The following is a 19999-nucleotide window of genomic DNA, read 5'->3' as shown; positions in this document are numbered from 1 at the left end:
CAGGTGACCAATTATCTAAGCTGGATTAAGAAAACGCTGGGCAAATTTACCTAAAAATTCTTCGAGTATCCTTATCAGTATCCTCTGCAAACTTATCATAAACTGTGTACGTTCAAATGTTATTATTCTGTTACTTATATTTTTCCCACCACGTTCATTATCATTTCAAGCTTATACCACATTTCTTCTTTCTTTATCTGGCTGAAGAAATGCAGTCTGTTTTAAATTGTTATCCGGTGTAATTTTCACGTTATAGTTGATTTTTGAACGGGTTTCTATGTATTTTGTGATGATGAATCAAGAATCAATGTTCTCGAGCCGTGAAATTCCAGGAAATATCTATTTTTGGCATGCGTTGACGACATTAATGCCAGTGTAGAGGAATCGGTACCAAATCTTCGCGTGTCCTAAAAACTGCATCTTTTCGAAAGGAAATAATATACTTTAGATTCTGAATCCGAAAAGTGACTTTTCCAAGATAATAAAATTCGAGAAAACATCTGTTTCTGGCATGCATTTATGCATTTGATACCAAATTAGAAGCAAAACCATAGAAATCGTTACATGTTTCACTTATGATGTTTTTTTAAAGCGTAATACTATATTTGGGGTACTGAATCCGGAAATGAATCTTTCAAGCCAAAAACGCTGAGGAAACACTCATGAATTGATGGATCCGATGCCATAGTAATATCAAAATCATGAAATTTTATTTGGCGTACTTAAAACCATACTTTTTATGAGGTGCAGAATAAAAAATCGATTCTATAGTATGCTATGATTCCGCTATTTCGTACCAACTTCAAATTCTGCGGTATCATCTCTTCATTTCCATGAAACTTGGTTGCCATATTGTTATCGTAAAATTTAGCAGCGTTCGTGTTTCTAAGGTCTTTTCCTCTAGCTCTTGTGTTTTGAGCCTTCAGCGTGCAAAATTTCCTCCTTAGCCTCGAGGCCACCAAAACTTAATTTTGAAGATTGCTATGAAATTTTAATATTAACGCTTTTTGAATAAACTAACGCTTTTTGTCTGGCACTCTTCAAAGTAAAAAAGGTCAGAATAAGGGTATGAAAGAATAAGATTGAAAGTATATTTCCATTTGTGAATCGAAATAGGCCAATCTGAAAAAGGCAAGCACTTGACCGGTATAGTTATCCAATAAATACGGCGTGCCTATAGAAAAATCACCACTGAAGTCTAAGAGACAAAACGAACTCCTTCTGTCTACACAATGGCGGCTTTTTCGCTTGTATGTAGATCGATTCTAAAACTGCTAGATGGAAAGACGACCGGGCTCTGCCAATTACCCGAAACATGTCGTCATTATAGAGCTTGACAAATTCTGGGTTATCTAAAAGATGTTGACCGATGGCAAAGCCACCTTTTTTAACAGTGATTCACTACAAGATCGAGGAGGATGTTCTCTTCGAAGGACAGTTTCGTTTCTTATGTCGGAAGGAGCATGCTGTTTTATCCTATCCCCCAATCTCTGGGTTGTGCGTCATACGTAGCCAGAATCACACTGACACCGAAATTCAATTTATACATTAAATTCGACGACACAGGTACAAACGGAGATTGATTTGAATTTGCACCGATGTCGCATAATATGACAGGACATATTGAATAAAATTATGGTAGTCGACTGGAAACATGCAGATGATTCAAATCAAGCGCTGTATTTTAAATGCACTTAATTCTTGATTCTCCTAATACATTTAACATTACGCCGGGACATTTTCAGATAGATGCAATTAATCAAGACAGCTATTTTATTGTAATAACAATCAAGACCAATGCAATTAAAAGGATCTCTTATGGGCTGCCGGTAAGACGAAAGCATACTCAATATGGGCACCAGTGTGGTTTCATAGTCTTCACTTGAAAGCACTCAAAGCAATTGGCCACAACTTTATTTGGCAAGCAAAAAACGAGCTTGGAGATTTCTTCTTTTAACTTTATCAACAAGCAATTGGTTCAACATTTAGATTATACGCTTTCAATCTTCATTGCAGGGTATAGATGAGCATATGCATCCCAACACATTTTGATGACTAGCGAAATAACCAGAACAACAACTATCTCGTCGGTGTGATGACTGTTTTCCACATGATTTGTTTATTGCCAAACTACAAGCGCATGGATTTAATGAAGATGCTCTAGTTCTTATTTATTCTTATTCCAAAAGACGAAAACAGTGTGTTCTGATAAATAATTCATATACCTCTTGTTAAGAGGATATATCGAGTATACCCTGTGTACTAGACTCACTGCAAGTATGGTACCCAAGGTATGTCTAGTGTGCCCCAAGGCTCTGTGCTAGGACCAAACCTGTTCACCTTTTACATAAATGATCTATCTCTTTTCCTAAAACAAGTAACGCTCTATAGTTATGTAGATGATAAAACAATTGTTTATTTTTCTAAACGCGTGTCCGATTTTGTGAATGCTTTGGAAAAAGAAACTGGCGTTGCCGTATCATGGTTGAAACAAAATGAAATGATTGCAAACCCTGAACAATTCCATGCTATAAAAAAAGCTATAAGAAATTACAATTTTATACAAAGCCTAAATAACGAGACAAATATTTCTGGAAAACAAATTAACATAAATAGCAAAACAATGAACTCTGAAGATAAAGAGGAACCGTTGGTTGGATTTAAATCTTAATTTCCACTAATATATTTCGAATCATAATTAAATGCTCTCAAAGATTAAAGGCATATATTGGTTTTCAGCCGAAAAAAATTCTTTTTAATACGTTTGCATCTATAAAATTTTTGTACAGGTATATAAAAAAGGAATTGATGGCATTTGCAAGCTAGTTTTCGATATGATACACCCGAAAGATTTGTGAAAATTATCGTATGTAAGAGCGTATTAAGTCTGAAATACTGACAGAAAACCAATTTAAGGGATGATTACCAACAATTCAAGGGAATCTACTTGTTATAATTTAGCTATGAAATTATGAATAAGTTATGATATTTTCGTAGAGCGGTATAGAAAATTAATTTGATGAAAATATCTGCAAGCTGGCCCCAACTGTTATCATAGAATATCTGAGAATGATTATAGGAAAGTTAAATCTAAATTTTAAAACAGTTACCCAGCAACTGGGTTCGGCCAGCTTGGTGTTACGTAAATGCAAACCATTATTTTATAGATTTTTTCAGAACTTTGGCTTTATTTCTCGCTAAACAAGTCATTTCCATTTTGGGTTTTTGATAGAAATTTGGAGAATCCAATGAGCGTTCAATGTATTCCTCATGGGAGTCTGCCACAAGAATCAGTGTACTTTCCAATGTAGTTTGCTATAAGGTCTGCCATCTTTAGTTTAAGTTTCAATTGGGATGAGGCTCCCTCACACCTTAGATATTTCTTCATTTCAAACTTAGTAATTCTTACGAATTTGAGGGTAGTTTCCATTATAATATTTCATATTATTTTTTTACGAGCAGGTATTTTGCGCAAGATTACTAAAATCCGAATCAGACCTAATTTTCATTATTTAATTTCAAAATTCAAGTACAATCAAGTCCCGCTATCTCAAAATGGCACAGGAAATGAAAATTTGTTCGACATAGCGAGTCTTCGAGACATCCGGACTCGAGATATTTTCGATCAAAAAGGAGTCATCTGTGTTTAAAGGTGGAAAATGAACCAAGAAAACAAAGTTATTTATCTCCAAAGCTTTGTTAAACGTCAAACTGAATGAAGAAAGTATATTAAGGAAGTTTTCTGTATATTTTTGAGTGCTTCTTCAGTGTTCATCGGAACATCGATCGATGATCGACTAAAATGTCCATTAAACGACAAACGTGCTGTTTTCGACCAGTGCGATCTTATTTAAACATGCAGAGAAACGGAACCAGAGAGATGCAAACTGTTTTTGCAATGTAACTTGTTTGTGCAATTTAAGGTGATTTCTACCGACTGATTATCATCACAGAATGAAGCCCTGTACTAAAATACATGGTCAGCAGTTTTCCACCATTATGTCTTTAACAATTCGTCTCTAGCTCTCTCTGTTTGCTGTTATCTCTTGCAGGACTTTTAACATTTTTTCAGCAGGATTTGACACAATGTTTAGTTGTATGTTGGCCAGTGATTAGTCTTTTTCTATCAATCTTATCCATGTAGTAGGCGGTCTTCCGCCTTTTTTTGTCTTTTTCAGGCTTTCATCAAGAGCTATCTTTGCTGGAGTATCATTTTTTAGGCGCATAAGGTGGCCCAGCCAATTTAATCATCTCCTCCTGATTGCTTTACTCCATGGCTCTGATTTGTTTTTTGTATAGTTTTTCATTTCTGTTTTTTTGGCCATCTGATATTTATTACCTGTTCTAATAGTCACCTTTGGAAAAAGTTAATTTGATTTTCTAGAGTTTTTGTGATTGTCCATAAATTTGAAGAAAAATATGGGTTCCGATAAATAATTCACATACCTCTAATTACGAGCAAAAATATTTTGTGTATGAATACAGGAGAGGCCACGATAACAGGCTGCTCGACAAAAGATCGATAAAATAGTAGTAAATAAGTAACACCGCAACGTGACGGAAATGAGCAACAAAAAACACACATAAATCAGTTATGTCTATTTCTTCACCCCGGCATACGGGGCTCCATCAAAATCTTGTCTCAAGAACGGGAAGGACTTTTCGGAAGAGAGGAGGGTCTCCTGTGAGCAAAGCGAGCAGAAAATATTTAAGACGACGCCCTTGAGATTAGCTCAAAATACATTTCAGAATATTCCTCTCCCCCCCCCTCCCCACCATGCTACTAATAGGAAGATAAATACTGTTAAAAAATATGTAAAGTAAAATCTTCGCGTTACTTTGTTACTTCTGACTACCAACAAATAATTTTTACCGAATGAAATAAAATTTACCGATGGACACAGAAATATTTTTTGTGGGGGGGGGGGAGGGTTTCATAGCACCGCGTTATTTATGCTAAACGGATACGGGAGGCGGGCTTTTAACAAAATAGCAAATAAATAGCAAATAGATATATTCAGACTAAATCAATTTTATTTATACAAAAAGGTTACAATGAAACTATGAGTCAAAAACAAAACAACAAATTAATTATAAAATGTTAAAAACAAACTGCGATGTTTCTGTGGCCACCCACACTCAGCTGAAAATTCTTCGAAAGATATAGCTCAGGGTTTTTTGTCGAGAAAAATGAGTCAAGGCTCTCTGACGAAAAGGTGAGGCACTCCTTTTTATAGGAACCAGTAATCTGAGGCTGGATTGTTCTTAATTTGTTTTTAAATTGATATTGTGTAAGCAGTGTGATTGCTAGCTTTTTCGCCGTAGTGAGGTGTTCAGCCTCATTTGCAAGCAAGGTAGAATCAGCAAGAGAATGAATAAGGATCATGAGGCCTGTTCATATCAATGGGAAGGACCAGGATATTCGATATGCACAGCTACTTGATGTCCTAAAAGCTACCTTCAGATGCTTAGCAGTAACACATGCAAAAAGTACAAACAGGTGCTTGTTGATTCCTTGTTGAGAAATGTGGTGAATCCTCCCTCATTCTGTAAATGTATTGATTTATATAGGAAATTTGTATGTGCTTTGGACTATTTTGCTTCAAATTTCATTGATCGGTGAATATTTTTGATGTATTTCATAAATTCCTGTAGGTTACCAAGCGTTTATAGCCAAATGCAAATATTGTCATCGATTAATATGTTCCTAACTATATAAATAGATAATCCCTAATCGTGTTGGAACATCCTTAATCGGATCGTTGTTCAAATCAAACATGGCATTTAGAAACATTTCTCGAAAGTGTCTGGAAACAATTTTACAGTGTGTTAGAAGGAAGAACCGCAGGATACGCTGTCTGCCAGATTCTGTGAATCTTGCGATGAATTTAAGTACAAAGATATTTAAATATATACATCTTTATATTTTACAGCCTGTCAACCTATCTTTACCAAGTTTGATACTTCTACCACATTTTGCATGACTTTTTCGCTAACAGCTTTCGTTTGGCTCAGTCACCGTTTTAAAAGCTCTTTTCTTTGGTAGGGGGAAGGGGCGTTGGCTCAATTTGTTGTCACTATATTAAATATATTTTGGAAAAGTTACCAGTTTCCTGAACCATGTGAATTATCTGCCGAAAAACTTTTGCATTTTGTGAATAAATAAAGCTTGCAAATACGTGTTGATTTTCAATCAAAGACATGGAAAGTACTAGAATATATTTTGTCAGGCTGACTGTTTATTACTGAAGTAGTTGCAAATAAATTTTGCTTCTCTTCATTAAAGAAGCATCGTGGGGGAAGTCAAATGCCGCCTAGCACTATCTTGTCAGAAACCTTTGCATTTTGTCAGATGATATTGAAATTTCATACGTGTTACTTCTCAAAATATTCTGTTTACAAATCCTCTGACAACAAACTTCAATTCAGCTTTTCATTTTACCAACTTTTATGTCAGATTATCGCGTACGCGTAATTATGATAAGCATTACCTTTTCTAAAATAATAAACCACCCCTTCATTAGACACCTCCTTATGGCAGAATTTGCTAGACCAGACTAAACATGTTTTCTATTCTTTGTGCAAATATGCTTGTAGAATGATTGTATTTTCAGTTTTAGTAATAGCAAGCAAAGCACATAAAAATCGTTATGGTCTTAGCAGAGATTCCATAAATCATATGAATTTTAGAATTATTTTATAGTTGAATTTCGTTGACTATATTCAGTAATAAAATTTTGATGCAAATTATTGCTAATTCACTTTGCTTGGCAACCGAGCCAATTAACGCAACAAATTTCTCAGTCAGGGGCAATTAATCAAGCCAATTATCTAATCAAAATAAGAATCAAGACCAATGCAATCAAGAGTCCTATTAAAGACTACTGGTGATAAGATAGCATCTGCAATGTGGTCACCAGTTTTCAAAATCTTTACGTCTTTGCATTCAATAGAGGCATTTCGATCTCTGTAAATCAAATACCTGGGGTTAGCTGTGCAAAGAGGACTTGTCAACATGATTTCAAGGTGTATCTTCTTCGTGCTTACCTTCTTCGTGCTTACTTTCTTTCTTTCATTTTCCATCCAAATGCGTACAGACAGTTTTTATATTAGACATTATTCTGGAAAATGCCTTGCTTTGAAAAAAACCACTGGGACGTTGGTATTCCAGTCGGTTTGTAGAGACAAATTCCGATGGCAAGATGGAGCCAGAATCATCCACATACCAACAAAGAAATGCATTCGCCCTGCATCGGCAGCTAGTGGAAGTAAGATTGGCTTATCTGATGAATGCAATGAAATTGGCAGTCTTTTGAGGTATGACAAAAGCTCTTTTGCTTTGAAACATCCTCGAACTGGCTTCTGTTTCCACGGTGTCAATGGCAAGTCAAGTACAAATGAAGACGAAGAACTGACTTATAGCACTAAATGCAATCAGGACATAAACCGTTACTATTTTCAAAAGAATGTCAGATTTGTGATTCGTCATTACACTACCAGTTTTTGTTTGGTCCACGACAAAGCTGATAATTTCCTAAAGCTCCAAAACACATTCGTTTGTGACCGCTTTGAATTCGTTAACACGAAAAACTTAAGACACGTGGCGACAGGAAAATGTGTGGAGAGGAAGGTTGGTTCCATTTACTTGATTCTGTCAAAAAACTGCTCTTCCGACCAAACAAAGTATGAACTAAAGCAGAATCTTCTCATTGCCAACCCAGCAAGTGGCAAGTGTGTTCATGCTGACGGTGGGAGAATCGTACCTGGCTTTAAAGTATCTCTTTATGAATGTTGGACTGATGACCTATACAAGTGGAACTTTTACGATGATCGAGGTATGTTTGAAGTTAAAGTATCGGAGTACAGTCATGCAGTCAGCTCTGTCTTATTTGAGCTGGTGTAATTCGAACTAATTTGAGCGAATTTCCCTGGTCATTTGAAAATCTCTTAATAAACCCGAATAAAACCTCTGTAATCAAAATCTCTATAATTTGAACTTTTCGTAATTCAACCAATTTTGTTAGTCCTCAGAGGAAAGCAACTATTCTAATTCAAACTTTCTGCGTATTTCATGATCAAAGCTGGCTATATATATACTCTCATATATTAAATCATCTTGAAATTCAGTTTTTGTAATTTTTGGCTGTTATTTAAGTCATTTCCATCATTTTTTTCCGGAGAAAAGACGACTAAGTTCTGGCCTACCCTTTGCCGTACATTTGATAGAATGCGTACTAAGGAATTTATACGGGTAAAGGCTATCACACTTTGATTATTGGCAATGGAAAGTTAACCGTGTTCAACCGCTTTTAGGGTTTACAGCCATTAGAATAGTATGTCAATATTTCAATTAATGCCACGAACATTTTTCCAAAGATAAGAAGATCATTTCAACGATCGGTAGAGTAAGATTATCTTCATGTGATTATTTCTAAACCCCTTAGTGGTGATCTCATGGTTCATTTATGTACTTGAAACAACTTTGTCTAAGTTTTTTGTGGACAGATCTCTCATATTTTTAAAAAACGTCTTCATTTAGGTGCTTTGCTTGTCAATATCTTTAATTCGGCAGCTATAAATTTAGCAGCAAATTGTCTACCCCTGGCTTTTTGTTACCGGCTGACCCAGGACATCAAAACCGTTCTCATTACTTTTCACCCAGCTCGGTGCTGAAACTCTAGCAAGTTGTTGATATCAGTCCACGACATCCTTTAGGGAATAACAATAATGAATTTATGTCTAACAAATATTGCAGTAGAGTGTTTCAATTGAAAGATTTTAAATATTTCATGGATCTAAAAGCTTTGGAAATATTGACAGAAATATTTTATTATGATATTTGAAAAAAGAGTACCAACAATTTGCAGCCAAAGATAACAAAACTATTCTTGATTTTTAAGTAAAACTCTAGATTTGATTTTTGAGCCTATTCTTTTTTGGTTTTGGTCCGGATAATCGGCAAATATCGTAATAAGTCGCATCAGGGAAAAAAGATTTGAAGTAAGCCAATTTTATCTAGTTTTGAAGTAAACAATTATTGTTCAAAAGGGATGGCTACAATTGCCTTTGAAAATTGACGTTAGTGTTCGAAGGTTTTTGACAGGCAGTCCTCAGCCAACAAGGTATAAGCAAGGAATATTGTTGTCTCCAAAACAGAAATCTGTCATGGTTTTGGAGACTGCATTTGTTAATAGATGAGATTCGATTCCCTTGAACTTAACTTAGCCTATTAAGACAGAACCATGAAATCTTTATTATAAACTATTATATCAAGTCGCCTAGAAAGCAGAAGATTAACCCTGTGATGAATTTTGTTTGCATTTCCTTTTCTACTCGAACAGGAGTATTCATTGCATCAGAAATATTGTTTGCGTATACTAAAACGTCCACTTTTTGAACTATATATGCTATGGCCCTTGAAGTTTAAACTATGTCTGGTATCCATTTGAACGAAATTGTTGACTGCAAACTTACAGGGATTCTTTTCCAAGCAATTATTAATTGAGGTCCAAAATAATGATTCAGAACATTAATGAACCGAGTCTGTACTTGCTATGAATTATAATTCTATACCCGTTTCAATAGTATCTAAAGATCATACCGAGTTGACTGAATAACGACCATGCAAACTTACTGTGGTGAATTTGTGGTACCAAATTGCGGATAAAAACACTCTTGGCTAAATTGACAAATAGATCTAAGATGCGCCGTTTACCTGCGCACTAAATGGATAGGTAACTTCCTTCTAGCTGCGCATTTATTTTAATCCTAGCCCCGTTTATACTCTGCTCTTGAAAACCATATCGTTTAATTCCTTTTCGCTTCATCTTATCTTTTATAATAAAGCGTCTTTTAAAGATAGAGCGGTTATATGAATAAGAATGCTCCCTCAAAATATTTTGAAAAATTCTGCTTTGATATGCTTCTCAAAAACTTACGATACAGACTGGAAAAGTACGCTAAAATCTGGAAAATTGTTCAAAGTTTTGATAATTGAACTTTTTTTTTGTTTATATATCAATATTTTGTATGATATTATGACCGAGATTTTTGCTGAATGAGTATAAGGTTTAAATCTAAAAGCTACATAGAAGCAAATAGTAAACAACAATCTGCCTATAATTATCATAAAATAAACATTTCAAATTGTTTATTTTGTTTTCAAGCATTCTCACCCTGGGATAAAATTTATTGATTTTAAAATCGATCGATCGATGATTGATTAGTTGATTTACAAAGCTAGTAAATCCTCCATTTACAAGTTACAAAATTTGACTAGATTAAAGTAAAGTATATTTCCCTCTTTCCACATTGAAGTACCAATCATTAGTACTGTTCAGTAAACATGTGACAACAAAATGCAAATTAGGAAATCTAGACTGATCAACAAATAAGTGTTTGTTGGAGTCAAGATATTCGTACAGCTGATCATTGCTGATTGTTGCTTCGTACAGTTCATCGTCAGTGGATCAGAGTTTCACTGTCGGCATGGATGTCGTTGTAAACAATTTTGAGTGCACTTTCTTGGATTTTATTCACATTAAAATTTAGAGATTTGTCATGGAACATCCAAATTAGAAGGAAGTAAATTAACTGCACCCTTATGAAGCAATTCATTATCAGGAAACTCTTGCAAGAGCATGCCATTTTTGGCTGGCTCTTTTGGATAAATTTGAGACGTAACTTATGAAATTAGGATTTCCTTTTATTATCAACACCAAAATTTTTCTTCAGAGCTTGCTCCGACAATAGTTTCCCTGATTTAGATCCCAATCATCGTAGTTTGTCCAAACAGGCGACACTTTTTGGACACTATTTTTGACTTTTCTAAAACTTTCAGACAGTCAGCTGCAAAAATCAAAAATTGAAATACCAAATTACCAAAAATTGAAAACAGTATTTGCCGCTCACAGTATCTTTTCATTTCATATGTAGCAAAATATTGATAAAGTGGTTGACAACATTGAAACTATTAGGATTGCTATATGAAAATAATCAAAAAATAATTTCAAATTTTTTATCCGCAGACATCGTGAAGGTGAAAGTGATTTCCGAAGACTGTACTGATCTTAGTTATGACTGTCCTAGAACGAGGGGGCAGATCTTTGTGAATGGTTACCAGTACAGCCAACAATTAATAGGAATAAATGTTGCTGTATTTGATTACCGAAGTAGCATTCTAGAAAGGTCAGAAGGTTACGATATTTGGGGAGATCCTCTTAAAATAGATGCCTTAGCAACCATGCTAAACAGTTTGGCTCCTGATAAGTTATTAATTTTTTGTGCCAAGGATGCCATAAAAATGACTACAAGCTTAGCGAATGAGCTACAGAAAGTTGGCGTTTCTGCATCTGTTACTGAAATTGTTAAAGATGACTTAACATCAGAGAGAATTTCGCTAGCAGCTATCTTTTATACTGGAGATACACGAATGGAATGGGAATACTCGACAAGCAGCAGGGGAGAAGGGGCTTCTATCATAGAAACTACTTTGTACCCTTTTCGAGACTACAAAGGCTTTACCGGTTGCAGCGAAGAAATTGGCCTCAGAATAGGATACATACCAGATAAGGGAATCTCAGCCCAATCTGTTTTTGATAATAATCTCTCAAAATTTGGTACGCAACATGCGAGACTGCACAGTGCTGAATCCTGGTGCGCAGGCCGATCTTCATCAGTGTCTGTATACTTGCAAGTCGACATAGGTATGCTGAAATTCATTTCTGGGGTTGCGATTCAAACATCACGATTAAGCCGTGAAAGCCTTCATCCAGTCAAACGATTCTATATTAGTTACAGCAAAGATGGAGTCAAGTGGACTGAATTTTCGGAAGATGGAACTAATCGAAAAGTTTATTCAGGTAATATCAACCTCAAGAGCCATGTAAAAGTAAACTGGTTTCTAAGAACACAGATGCGTTTCATTAGAATTGTGCCATTGGAAAGGCAAACTGACGAAGGCACTCATTGCATAAGAATGGAGTTATTTGGATGCGACTCGGGCGAAGTTGTCTTCGAAGAAACTTTTTCTGCCTCAAGCGGAAAAGAAATTGGGCAGCGTGTTTCAGGCAAGTTTTCATTTCAAGCAGGTGCCCCATTAACGCGTCAAGTAAACGTTTACGTATCTACATCTGAAAATCAAACAAGTCTTGCGAAAAACATAGAGCAGTATCATTTTCAGGACATGAACCAGACAGTAAGGGCAAGCAAGAACAATTCACTATCGGCAAACGCAGTGAACCTAACGTATGTGACAGCTAACAGACTGGGAATGAAAAGCGCAGCAAGAATACATTTCAACTTGCCAAATCTTACAGATCATTACATTTATGACATTTGGATTCGATGTTGGGTAGGCAAATTCATCCTCTTATAGATCAACTTAGATTTCATTAATGTTATTTATTTTCCTATTACCTAAGTAGACTTAATTCACGCACTGAATAATATTGATTCCTGTGGGCAGCACTGATTCTGGCACCAAGGACTATAATTAATCACGCCCCTCTAAGTTCATCATTGTCACACAACATTCTTATTCGATCTATTTTAATATTTTTACTATTAAATTCAAGCAATTGAAATTTGATAAGATAGAAACATTATCAAAAATCACTGGAGTTAGTATCAGGGAAATTTTTTGGTATTTGGGGCTGAAAATTAAAATTTTTCTTGCCTCTTGAATAAGTTTTGACAGTACTTCCAAATAAAATTCACTTCCTAATATTTTCTTTTAATCCATATATGAAATTGTTCTGCTTTTTTAAAAATTTTTGGTCTAGTTTACCAATATCCTGTCATGTTTCACGCGATTCTTCAATCTCATGCAAAGGTAACAAAAGCTAGGCCTACCTAGGTAATTATCAAACCAATATTTATGTCAAGTGAGTGAGAATTCTGTTTGTAAGCTTTGCATTGGTGGGCATTTTATCAAGAAATCTAGAAATGTTGCATTTTTTGTTAATTTTAAGAATTTCTTGTTGTTTGCCCTTGCTTGTTTTCAAATGATTTTCTTTCAACAATTGTGAAGCCATCTGAATATCTTGATCTAAACACATCTCAACTTCACATTCGTTTTCTTCACAGTAATAGAACTAATGATCGTTGGCATGCTTATCTGACATATATGAATTCTTTACCTTGAAGAAGAAGTCATTTTGAAAAAATATTCCATAGAAAGGGTCAAATGCTGCTCCTTTTAGGCATGACTTTGTTGTTTCTTTCTTTGACTTCAATAGATGTGCCCAAACTTTAAAGAATCTGGCTAGTACTTGAAAGCATCATGTCTCCTCATGTCTCCTCGATTGGAAAGTGTAAAGAGATTATAGTAAATCACACACATGCTATTTATTTTCAATTAAATTACAAAGACAATCGTTAGTGCGACTCGAAATGGCTCCACAGTAATATTGAATGAAAATGGAAGCAAATTATATTACCAGAATTGATATTGATAGACGATATTGATAGAAAATAACCTAATGAATCTTATGATTTAAGCATTTCCAGTCAAAATTTGACGTTGTCCGGTATTTGGTTAAAGTTCAATTTTGTCCGAGTTGTATTTCAAAGTTTAATTTTGTCCAATTTACGCTTCAAATATATATGTTATCCAATATTTGCGTCAAAAGTTTATAACTTTGAGTAACTTATTTTGCAGGTAGTTGACTCGAAGTTGAATTCCAGCACTGTTTGGAATACATACTCTTACGAAACAAATGATAGAGTTTTGGCTGTAGCGCTACCATTCGCAATCAAACGGAGAACCCAGGATTACTCTTTAATCGCTCTGAATATCAGTACAGCTCCACAAGATGCAATAGCCAGTGGTGATCGCATTGTACTCAACATTTCGTTGACACCTTGGATGAACGCAGCTGAGATAGGACACTCGAATGCATACGAATTGGATCTGTTGGTCTACTTCGAAGAAACTTTTCTTAATATCCGCTCTATTGAATTTCTTCGATTGGATGACGGCAGCCTTCTTCCTTCCCGAAATACCACCTCTTTTGGCTTTATTCGAATAGAAACCGACACCTTTGGACCCATAAGCAAGCAGAATTTCCAGCTCACCTTTGACGTAAGCATTCCTTCTTCGATTAACAAGGACAGCAAATGTAATACGAATATCATCTGGGAATTCAAGTATCGAACAAATTTGTTGAAATACAATGGAGAATTGAAAAAGGTTTTAGAAAATCTCCTCCCATTCAACTGTCAAATACCAAACAAGGCAAGAGCTGTGACGTCAACGAACCGTCTTTCCCTACCTGCTTTGAGCATAGTCTATGATGATGTGAATAACGACGTCATCATTTGCAAAAAAGATCTTTCTTTAGCAACATATTATCAGGCAAGCTGTTTCTGGCAAGGAAGCAACAACCTCACATGGCAAGCTATACCAATGATGTATTCCGTTGTGGGCGTTGACCCAAGTAAGCGACACCTCTATGGCATTGACAATGCAGGTGAAGCATATGTTCGTTCTAGCTATGATTTCAAAAGTGTCAAGTTTGTTCAGGATGACGAGTGGACAGCCATTCAAGGTCATGACTCTATCAGAAAGGCCAAAAGCACAGACAACCTAGCAGCATTACCAATCAGTCCTACAGATAACTGGATACTGCCTTCTCGTGATAATCAAGTTCTTGCAGTAACAGCTGGAGGGGTAAAAAGAATGTTCAGCAGTGGCTGGAAAGAAACTGTTACGTTTTGAAAGATGGGTTTTGTTTGTACGGTTTCTCCTTCATGCAGAAAATGGAAGACAGGGATATTTATTCCGCTATTTTGAGATTTTCTCAAGTACTTAAAAGTTATTATGCTTAAACTTAAACAAAAAACTTAAACTAAAAAACCGTGGGGGCTGTGGGGGTGCGTAAGGTTTTGGAAGGGAGCTTTGGGGGCTGATAAAATTTGACAAAGTCTTCTGGTGTAAGACTGCAGTGTTCGATTAAAACATTCTTAGTATTGAAACATTTAAAACAATACGCTCCATATTTTGAATAAGTGACAGCGATGCGTTATTCAAAGATTTGGCGAAATCAACCCAACTGACAACAAGAATGCACAGCTGCCATAGTCGGGTGTTAGTTTAGAATATAAAGATTAAAATGGCGCTTGCATTTTGGAATGATAGAAGATAGCACCATACAAAAATTATATTGTTTTTGTGCAATTGATTGTCAAGGCGATCATCTGCTTTTGTTATGATGAATCACTTTAACTGAATAACAATTCTTTTGTACAATAATAATTACAGAGCATCATCGTTACATTCTTTTTACTTTTCAGAGTAAGTCAAGCCTTGGTCTGTTGTCCCTGTTGCCTTAGTCGAGACTAGTAAAAAAATACTTCATGGGGCTTACCCTCAAAGAGATCTACAACAGAATAATGAAACATACAGCATAGCGGAATATAATCGAACATAGTTCAACAAGCAATTGTCCAGCCACGGGGGTATAACCCTACATCCCTATTCTTGTATAGCCTGTTGTAACCATTTTTAGGGTTCAACAATAATCAATTCGTACAGTGTGTTGAAGCATATATGTGCAGTGTAAAACTATACCAACCACTTGTGAGATCTAATGCGAAAACAGAAACAACTGAAAATTATTTAAAAAAGGATCATCATGTCAAAAGCGCAAAATACATTGTTAATGTTTACTAACAATAACTTTCTAAAATAATACATTTATAAGCTACGCTTTACCAGTTTGTTTTTTTCTCATCTTTATTTTGAAAAGAATGCTGAAACCATGACTGCCTATCAGCCTTAGGACATTCCAATTTTCGGCACTTTTTTAGCAATGAAATGATGTACAGCTGGTTTGGGCTACCAAAACACCTGCTAAAACATTTTCCAGGATGTGCGGAGTGTCTCCAATTCTTTGGGAAATATGGAATTATAAAAGGGTTAAAACCTTGTTGAAAAAATTTTCAATTGGCGTGAAGTACTTTTTCATCAAGCATTTTAAGGCCACACCCAAATCTTGGCATTATTTTTTAGAATATGTGCAATGATAAAGAATACTTTGAGGCAATCGACAGATACTTGATTGGCTTACGCCATTTGTCAATCAATATTAGCCAATCAATTGGCATGTAAGTGCCATGATCACTGATTGGTCAATGGATGATTGGCAGATGACTTAGGCCACTTTAGCCACTTGTCAAATCCCAGTTATTTAGCCCGTTCTACGGTTAGAAACTAGGTGCAAATTTTGCAATACCCAAGTGTCAACGTAATGTTGAGCTGGGAACTCAATAGGCAAACATGTAAAAGTCAAGTTGACAGCGGTTCTAATGGGTTCCGCCTTTATGTCCTAAGAATTTTTCACTATCTCATTATTTGGCTCTTGCATAAAGAATCTGTCTGTTTTCATTGAAATTATTTTGCAACGTCATTACAGAAGGCAAGACCGACCAATAAGTAGTCAGCAGAATTATTAGGCAAGTTTATCGACAGCAGAAAAGAGAACATCTCGTTATCTTATTGTTATTGATGTGTATCAAGAACCTCCACACAGTAATGTTAATTTGGAAATGCCCATTCGAGGCATGAGTAGTAATGCAACATTTCACATGGCGTGCAATCTGGCTCGGAGCGAACAAGGTGTTCTTCTCGTACCAATTAGGTGTCGCCCATTCAAGCTTTGCTCACAACACGACATCAAATCCAGCTTGCTAGATGTGAGATAAAGCTGATCCTATAGTGTGAGTTAGGCTCGACAAAACCTAAAGTGAAGGTGAAATGGAAACACTCAATTTAATGTGCGAAACTAGGCTACAAATGGCAGCCTATTTTGTACTATTATTCCTAATGAAAATGCTGAGATATGTAATTTATCGTCATCTGTCAATTCTATGATGTTTTTTATATCTAATGGATCAATTTATTCTACCAGGCAACCCAAAATCACCCATTTATTTATCAGTATTTGAGAAAGCAAACATTTTGAGACATTCTAAAGCGTTTCGTCTGGCACTCTTCATAGTATAAAACGTCAAAACACAGATCGAAAACTCTACGCTATGAAATATCTATACCCAGTTGTGGATGAAGATTGCAAATCAGAAACGCGAGCACATGACTGTAGAGGTTGCCCAATCAGTGCGCTTGCTTATTGAATTGAAGATGTTACCAATGGAGTCCTAATGTGAAAGCCAACTCCTTTGTATATACAAAAGTGGATTTTTTCGTGCTTATGTAGATAGATTTCAAAACTGCTAGATGGGACAAGGGTCAGGCTTTAAAAAGGATCCGAAACATGTCGCCATTATAGTTTATTGCACAATCTGGGTTTTCCAGCAAATGGTTCCCGATAGCAGAATGGCAGGTTTTAGTTTTACTTCTAGATCTGCAAGATCGAGGTGGCTGTTCACTTTGCGGATGAGTTTTGTTTTTAATGCTGGAAGAGACATACTGTTTATTCTGTCCCTCCATCTTTGAATAGTGCTTTCTACGTAGCCAGAGTCACACTGGCACGTAGACTCATACCTCTATCTCAAGCCCACAAATACCTCTAGTTCAACTAACGGAATAGAAACACCACGAAACCTCACACTTTACTCTAGTATTCAAAACAAAAAAACCAGGAGAACAAACTACTCTATTTCATTGCACATATTCTTGTAGAATGTGTACAAGTAAAACATGAAGAAGTATGTTAGAATTTAGAAGAGACCATAACTTATAGCAAGAAAACATTTTTGTTCGTCTGAATCGTCAGAGCATAAAACTTTAGTATAATTACAGAGTATAGTTTGCATGTATATTGATGGTAATGGAACCCTATCCTCAGGGGCGTCACTTGACGGAGGGGATATAGGGGTGTTCACCCCCAAAAAAGACCACAGAAATAAGGCCTTATTGCTGGGTAGGTCTGAGTTTGGCAAATCTGTTTTCTAGCAATGTATATGATTTGTTGTTTTTCTTATATATCTGTAGCGAGAAGGTATATGCCAGTGAAACAAAATAAAAGTTACAAGCGTTAGTTTGAACTTAAGGGAATAGATTTCTGGTGAAGAGTAAAAGTGCTAACTGCCACAGAAAAATCTAAGAAAGAGAAAATAGGTCCAATCAAGAGTGAACCAGTGAAAATATTCACATATTTTTTCCAAATGTAAGAGAACAATTAGCAAATAAATTTGAGAAAGATGATGTCGAGAAATACATATCAAAAGTAACTCAAAAGTAATATTATCAGAGCTGAATCTCATGGGTAATCAATACACAGAAAAGCTTAAAGTGCTCAACCCTAAAAAAGCTGCAGGACATGATGGCGTTACAGCTAACGAGCTAAGGGCGCTTGCCAACCATGTAGCTGTAGGTGTCGACTAGGGTAGGCAAACTCAAGCAAGAACCATACCTGAGTGGGGGGCAGGATTTAAAACTAGAGATCAGATATATATACAAAAAACAGATATAATTCAAGCTCATGACATTATAATTATGCCAGCTTTTCAAAATATCATTTGAATTTGAAAAAATATAGCCCAAGGGGGCAAGTTGTTGTCAAAATCTCCCATGCCCCCTGCAGCTACATGGCTGGTGCTTGCTGATGATATGGGTGTATGTCTGGCAAATATATGCAGACAAAGGATACCTTGAGATAAAGTTCCTATCGACATGGAACATTGGTATACTGAAGCCAGCATACAAAGCAGGTTAAAGAGTAGAGAGAGGAAATTACCGCCCCTTAACTATGCTGCCCACACCCAGCCAGATGTACGAAGCCGTTATATGTAATCAACTAGATGATCAGCTGGAATCAACAAGGCAAATGAATCACTGGGTGTACAGGGAAGGTTCATCAACGTTGTCCTTGTTACTTTTCTTTTCAGAGGTATGGAAAAATGAATAAATATTCACGCGAGTACTTCAAAACCATCAAAATTATGAATTCATTATTGTCACCGCAGCCTTCAGGAAACATATTATTGCCATCTTGTTATATTTTCTCTTGACGGTATTTCCTTTTTGGCGACATATTATACTGTAACACCTCTGTTTCAATGCAATACATAAGATTTTAACCTGCCCTGATGTCTTTTTACTTCGCTTTTGCTTGAAGCTGGTCATGTTTTTGCCTAAGCACAAGCTATTGCTAAATGTAATAATTTTAAAAGTCCAAAAATTAGAGTTCACTAAGCGATTTGCTCTGTGATGTGAAGCAATGGAGAGGACTTACGTAGAACAAGGGAAGAGCAAGAAGACTGCAAGTATTCAAGGTACGTATATTGTAAACAAAATTTCACTCTGAGAAACCAAACAAAATGATTTTCTCTTTTTTTGTCATTAAGTATGTTCAACTTTGAAAAGACAATCAAAGTGAAAAGTGCTTGCAAAATAAAAAGAGAATCGAAACAGGGAAAAGTGTTGCAAAATGCTGGAAGTTAAGTTGTGCAAAATATGCTGTATTGCTGTTTAAAGCCAACCTGGAGGGTGCAGCAGCAAGAAACTTCCCGGATCCTCTTTAATTTCCTTTTTGTCCTCATATACCTCCGACATCCTTATTTTTCTATTTGTCCCTAAAATATCAAAGATTTTGGACCATTAAACTCAAGCTCGACTCATTAATTTTAACTCTCCACATTGAAATTTGTGGCGTGTGCCGTATGTTCTTTGGCTAAGGTCTTGTTCAAACGGCGTATTATTCATGTGCGGTATTAAATTGGCTATTTGATTCAAAAGGCGGATTTATTTAATTTAGCATGGAAAGTTACGCCAGAAAACAAAGTTTTAGGCTTGTTACTTGCATAATTCAAAGATATTGAGGAAGACGCAAAAGAGGATTGGGTACAGGTACCCCAGTCTAAAAATAGCTTTTTGAAATGAGGTCTGCATCTCATCTTATTCAGCATTTCAAACTCTGTAGTTTTATCTAATTTCATGGTTGTATCTTCTTCTACTAGACACTAGAGTCTCGTGTTCGATGCGGGCCTTGACGAATCAAACGTCGGGTACTGTTCGAGGTCGGGCTGTGTCCCAAAT

At 35.9% G+C, this 19999-nt stretch overlaps 1 protein-coding gene across 1 annotated transcript; it reads left to right on the top strand.

Annotated features, from left to right (window-relative positions):
- The first annotated feature begins 12169 nt into the window (after nucleotides 1–12169).
- On the top strand, nucleotides 12170–15975 carry LOC148959069 (uncharacterized). The gene is made up of 2 exons (XM_089111364.1): nucleotides 12170–12352; nucleotides 13661–15975. Exons 1-2 carry the CDS (start codon nucleotides 12185–12187, stop codon nucleotides 14717–14719), a joined length of 1227 nt encoding a protein of 408 aa, XP_088967490.1. The 5' UTR covers nucleotides 12170–12184; the 3' UTR covers nucleotides 14720–15975.
- Nucleotides 15976–19999: the final 4024 nt, after the last annotated feature.

Source organism: Rhopilema esculentum, chromosome 11 (genome assembly GCF_057945365.1).
Source record: "Rhopilema esculentum isolate cy_ngs chromosome 11, ASM5794536v1, whole genome shotgun sequence".
Classification (NCBI taxonomy): domain Eukaryota; kingdom Metazoa; phylum Cnidaria; class Scyphozoa; order Rhizostomeae; family Rhizostomatidae; genus Rhopilema; species Rhopilema esculentum.
This window is presented reverse-complemented; position numbering and strand designations above follow the sequence as displayed.

What these genes read in the sequence shown, in the direction of transcription:
- LOC148959069 (XM_089111364.1), top strand. Translation starts at nt 12,185, where the DNA reads ATGAACCAGACAGTAAGGGCAAGCAAGAACAATTCACTATCGGCAAAC. An exon ending in ACATTTGGATTCGATGTTGG is followed by an intron (nt 12,353 to 13,660) that starts GTAGGCAAATTC and finishes CTTATTTTGCAG; the next exon opens with GTAGTTGACTCGAAGTTGAA.